At 37.7% G+C, this 6152-nt stretch overlaps 1 protein-coding gene across 1 annotated transcript; it reads right to left on the bottom strand.

The window, feature by feature from the left end:
• Nucleotides 1–3801: 3801 nt before the first annotated feature.
• Nucleotides 3802–4677, bottom strand: LOC107022176. Its single transcript, XM_015222862.1, has 3 exons — nucleotides 4585–4677; nucleotides 4386–4442; nucleotides 3802–4278 (listed from the first exon to the last, which is right to left on the bottom strand). Exons 1-3 carry the CDS (start codon nucleotides 4675–4677, stop codon nucleotides 3802–3804), a joined length of 627 nt encoding a protein of 208 aa, XP_015078348.1.
• Nucleotides 4678–6152: the final 1475 nt, after the last annotated feature.

Here is a 6152-nt window from a genome sequence, read left to right as displayed (position 1 = left end):
AGAATGAGGTCAGCCTCAAATAATGTGCATAATGGAATGAACGATAAAAAGTGGTTAGGATAGAATAATCAATAGGTGAGCTACACTCAAGTAATGACAGTAGGTTATTGTTGATCATTGTACTGCAAACCCGAGGAGTGTCTTAAAACAGCATCATAGGTATGACTAGTGCTTACACTAGTATATGAATGAATGAAATGAAGTATGTATGAATGAATGAAGCAGACTCTATGTTTGCTAAACAAGGCTCCCTCGTTGAGGTCCCATATGTTGAGCCCTCATTTTGGAAAGTCCTAATGTCAAGTCGATGATTCCAAGGTCTTATGGCATATGAAAGAATGATATGAACTAAGTGATATGATATGTGTAGTATGTTTTGTGTTGTTGGCAAAATCATAAATATGATGATGCATGTCAGTCTCAATGCATGACTTTCCTAATCTGAAATTGGCAAGTCCACTAACTTGACTTTCCATAATTCATATTGATAGAAACGATATCTTATTAATAATGCATGTCCTTTGGGTGTGATTGAATATACCCATACTTAGTACAGGTGTCTACTAATCCCATACCACTATATACTTTTAGGTGCAGGTGCAACTTTACATTAGAGCTGGGCAAGATGCCTAATATTTATAACGCTCTGGTAGTTCAAGGTCGAGATAGTGTTGGTCAACCAATTCATGTGGCTTGTGAGGTACAACAATTATTAGGAAATAATCGAGTTAGGGCTGTAGCTATGAGTGCTATAGAAGGTCTAACGAGAGGAATGGCAGTGATTGACACAGGAGTTTACAAGTCAATGTAGATGTTATCCGAAAGTAGAGCCTTCATCCGGATTTGGTTGGCCCTAATGCTTACGAGGGTGCTTACTGGTTTATTCTAGCGGAGACATAGGCATGATCTAGTGGAATATGTTCTACTAGCGTTTCTTTCTCAACTATTTTTACACATTGTATTGGTGCAATTCTTGCAACCTTATATTTTATGCAGATATGAGTATTTCAATCTGTTGAGTATCTTTGTATTAGGTGGTAGTTATGAAGGATTATGAACTGATGTAGATAAATCTTATATATGTATAATGTATCCTACTATGAAGTCTATGTATACTTCAAGTAACTAAAAGTTTAAAATTTTATGCTAAAATTAACCTAGATGATGTGACGATGACGTATGTAGGCTTGTCTTTGACCTCTAAGAGGAAAATTTGCCGGTCTCGTTTGGGGTCAAGACTCCGATCGTGACAAAGTTGATATAAGAGTGTTAGGTGAAATTCCGAGGATAATACGTTCACATCAACGACATCAAGTACTTTCTAGGTCATGTTACTGAATTGCACCACTATACTGATTTAGAGACTACATGATCCGTAGAAAAATCCCCTTCTTCTAATCTTATCGTGCCTTCTATAATGTCTGATTTCTTGGTGTTAAGAATGTATCTAACATCAACTCTTTATATTAACAAAGATGAATACGAGAAGATATAAAAGCGAAGAGAATGGAGGAGCAGCTGCTGCGGTAAATCAAGTTCCTCCCTAGGCTACAGCTGCTGGAGAAGAGATGCGTGTTAATCCAATTGGGTTGACAGATGGAGAAGTGATGACAGCCTTGGACGACATAGTTTAATCCATCACATTAAAAGCTCAAGCTATTAAAGCCCAGGCGGATAAACAAGGTGTTCCCAGGGAGAACCCACCTTCCAGAACCATGGCTAACAGGCTAAGGGACTTCACGAGGATGAATCCACCCTTTACACAGGATCTAAAGTTGCTGAGGATCTCGAGGAGGAGTGTAGGGAAGTTATATTGCATGATAGCATTGACCTTTTTAGACTTATGATACATGTCCAAAAAGTGGAAAAAAAAAGAAGCACACTAGGGCAGGGATCAGGTCAAGGAAATATGAGGAGACTTTTTCAAGTTAGAGTAGTACTGAAATCAAGGATAAGACCAGGTTTAATAAGGGACTCTCCCACAAAGGGGAGTTAAGTTCGTCCAAAGATCGCTATGATAGGGATTCCAAGCCTAGAGTTAAGAGTAGGAAGTGTGTCAAACTTCATGAAGGACAGTGTATGAGGGGCATTAATGCTTGTTATTGTTGTACCAAACATGTTCACATGTGAAGGATTGTTCGTATATGACTCCTTTGAGAATAAGGAAAGGAAAAAGTTCAGACAAATGGGCCAAGTGAAGAGGCTCCAAGGAAGTAACGATTCTTTGCACTCAAGTCTAGGGGTGTATGGGAAGACACCTCTGGTAATTTCTCGGTTGCATAGCCTAAATTATTTTTTCATGTGTATGTTTTTATGTAATAGTATGAAGTTATATCTTGGATTCATCATTTTGGATTTTCTCGATAAGTATTATGCTACCATAGACTATCAAACAAGGGTAGTGATATTTCAGTTGCCAAATGAGATAGGGTATAATCTTAAGCCATATAATTATAAATCTTCAGGCCAACAAGATTTTTTTAAGGGGTTAGATATACTCCTCCTAAGGCTGGTTTTATTTAAGAAACTCTAAGTTTTAGAGCAATAGTCGACTAGGTGTTGTAAGTCCAAAAATCATATGTGTAATAATTGCACTATGTTAGTTAAAATGAATTCATGTTTGCATATTATGTTGCTATCTTTGTATAGCGTGAACATGATTTTTTTGTGTTGCATGAGTTGTGAGGTGCATCAAATTAAGTGCGATTGAGAAGGAAGTTTCTCAATCTCAAATATGAAGCTTCATATAAGCTTGAGTAATATGAATTATCCAGAGTAAGTGTGAAACAGAAATTCACAAAGAGCAATATCTGAAGTATGTTAAGATATTTATGAAAATCACCCCTTTATTTTAAAATGATGTGTACTGTAATTCTGAGAAGAATGTTCTTGGGGGGGGGGGATAATGTAACAACCCTAAAAATGGATATGCTAAATAATGCTTAATGTGTGTAGAATGCCTATAATTAGACCGGGTTCACACAGACTGATCCGCGTAGAACTAGACCTCTGAACCTCTGCAACAGCCAAGCAAACTAACTTGGTGAGTTAGTTGATCTAGGAAAGGTTGGGTCTAGCCATGTAGGGCTCCCGAATATGAAGATTTACTCGGACGAGTCATTACTGGACTTAAAAAGGGATATTCTTTTGTTTGGAGGGTCTAGGGGATAAATGGTATTTTTCCAGGCTAAGGGTAGTATCATAATTACATAAATATGTAATTAATTATTTAATTAATAAGGTTTAAGGGTGTTTTGGGTAGAGAGGGAAAAAATTGCCCTTTTTATAAAATATTGCTCCACTTGGGTTCAAACCTAGGTGGGAACAATGATTTAATTTGTTTTATTTAAATTGGTCAATCAATTTAATTATTTAATATTTAATATATGATTTAAGAAAAAGGAAAATCAGATTTTGACTATTAATTATTATTTATTAATTAAGATATTTTATTTGACTAAGTCTTGCCTTAGAGTCCTAGTTGATTAAGTCTAAACTACTTCACATCTTTCAACTCCCTTACACGTTTAACTCTCTCTCACGTCAATATCTCTATCTTTTTTTTGACGTTCTCTCTTTTTGCAACATAGTCACCCATTGGGGTACAAACTGAAAAGGTTCAACCAAAATATAGCGAAGTACATCAAACATTCTAGCACCTGGATCAAGAATTTCATAACCCTCAATAGAGAAAACTTGTAAAATACCCATCACAACGTCAGGAGAGCTCTCTTGTTCACCCCTAGCCTTGAGTGAATAGAAATGGTTCCTTTTTGGAACTTCAGGACTAGGACCGCTTTGTTAAGCTTGACCATTCCCCATACGTTGGCTTCTCATATTAGGACAATCTTTCACCATATGCATACCCTTTCCAAAACCATTAAAGCTATTAGTCCGAACAAGACATACACCCACATGTTTCTTACCACACTTAACACAAGTTGGTGTCTCTTTTAGTGGTTCAACATTTCTCCCCCTTTGAGTTTTAGGATTTGAACCTCTATCATTGCAATTCTTATAGAAAATCCAAGAAACCTGATTTAAAAACTTTTTCTTGATCTTAGGCTTGTCTTTCACATCTAGCCTACTCTTAAGATAACTACTTTTAAAAGACGTTGCCTTCTTAGTTTCCGTATTCTTTTTCCTTAGATGACTATCTTCAACCTGTTGGGCATGAACCTTCAATCGAGAAAGATCCATATTGTCATGAAGCATTGTTGCATGGCATTCTTGTTCATGCTCTTCGGACACGGCCGTTAGAAAATGGCTCATCTCATCCTATCATTCAAAACCAAAGAGGAAGCATATTTGGACAGCTTAATAGATTTTAAAGACTATGCCTTGACACTCATACCTCATTGAGGAAGGTTGATAAAATCCTCTACCTTAGCTTCCCTTTGCTCCCTTCGGAAGAATCTATCAAGAACAGCCTTTTTGAAGATCTACCATGTCAAGGGACCACGTCCTAAAGCCTACTATCCTTCCACTAATTTTACCATGTTTGAGCCACATCTCTGATTTAATAGGCAGCAAGCTCAACCTTCTCTGTAGTACTCATCCCCATAGAAAAAAAATCTTGTCAACCTCATTAACGAAATCTTGCGTGTCTTCATTAACCTTAGATCCAAAAAACATAGGAGGATTCATCCTCCTAAAATCCCTAAAATTTCTAGCCATAGTGCTAAGATATTGGTTTTCTAGAGGAACCACCTCCGTGTTAGCTTGTACCGTAATGGCTAGATCTGGGGTTGTGATTACTTGGGCCATTTGACATACGGTTGCCCTCACCTCACAATACGGTATAGCCGGATGATTGACCAGAATTTGTTCGTTTGTAGCAGATTGCACTTGAGGAGCATTTCAATTGCCTTAGTGCTTATATCCCACATTCGCAATCTCATCTCGTACTCTCCTGAAACCACAAGAAACGGATTAGATGCTAAAAGACAGATAGAGTCAAAACTCCAAATGGACGACATAGGATTACAAAGAAAAGAGAAGTTTCCTAATCATTTCATAGTGTCTCGTCCATTATTATGGTGCGCTTCACAACCATGAATAAGAAACTATGTAACGTGGTTTAGTGAGACTTTGATCCTATGGACATTTAACCTCATGCTCTCATACAAAGATTGTCCCACTCAAAGAGTACACCCTATATTTGAGAGGTGTCGGCGTCTTCTTAGATCTGGGATCTGGGATCTGGGTGTGACAAACTTGGTATCAGAGCATAAGGTTAAATATCCTTAGGATAAATGTCTCACTAAGCCACGTTACCTAGTGTCTTGATCATAGTTGTGCAGCGATCCACAATTATTGATGAGAGGCTATGTGATGATTACGAAAGTTGCCTTTTCTTGACACTCCTATGTCGTCCCTCTAGAAATTTTACACTATGCTTCTTTTAGCATATAATCCCTTTCTTTTGTATATAGGAAATTAAGACAAGACGGACAGCATTGAGAATAGTAGGAGAAGAAATTGTGAATGCGGGAGCTTCTCCCCAAGGCAATCGAAATTCTCCTCAAGTTCAAGTTGTTGCAAATGATCAAGTTCCAGTGAATCCTTCGGATATGACAGATAATGAGGTAAGGGAAGCCATGTTCCAAATTTCCCAAGCCATGACCACCCAAACAAAAGCCATCATGACTCAAGCTAACAAGGAGGTTGCACCTCGAGAGAATCAACATGCTAGTACTTGAGCTAGCCGTTTGAGAGACTTTACGAGAATGGATCCTCCAAAGAACTTTTTATTGAAAACTTATTTAGAACCCCAAGATTTCCTTGATAAGTTCTATACATTTTCTTTGCTATGGGGTTAGTACAAATCAGAAGGCTGAACTTGCTGCCTATCAACTTAAGGACGTGGCTCAGACATGGTACAATATGAGTACGAATTGTAGAGCTTCAGGAGATGGTCCTGTGATATAGGAGATCTTCAAAAAGACCTTACTTGACTGAATCTTTCCTATGGAACAAAGATAAGATAAGGTAGAGGAGTTCATCAACCTTTGTCAAGGAGGTATGAGTGTTAAGGAATATTTCTTGAAGTTCATTAAGTTGTCCAAACATGCTTCTTCTTTTATTTCTAATGCGAGGGATGAAATGAGTCATTATGTAACGGGTGTGTCCGAAGAGCTTGAAGAATAATG

This window comes from Solanum pennellii, chromosome 6 (assembly GCF_001406875.1).
Source record: "Solanum pennellii chromosome 6, SPENNV200".
In the NCBI taxonomy this organism is placed as follows: Eukaryota; Viridiplantae; Streptophyta; class Magnoliopsida; order Solanales; family Solanaceae; genus Solanum; species Solanum pennellii.
This window is presented reverse-complemented; position numbering and strand designations above follow the sequence as displayed.

Coding starts and splice junctions, on each gene's coding strand:
- LOC107022176 (XM_015222862.1), bottom strand. CDS start 4,677: ATGGCTAGAAATTTTAGGGATTTTAGGAGGATGAATCCTCCTATGTTT. Junction 4,443..4,584: donor CGCAAGATTTCGTTAATGAG/GTTGACAAGATT, acceptor TTGACATGGTAG/ATCTTCAAAAAGGCTGTTCT. Junction 4,279..4,385: donor GGGAGCAAAGGGAAGCTAAG/GTAGAGGATTTT, acceptor TTTGAATGATAG/GATGAGATGAGCCATTTTCT.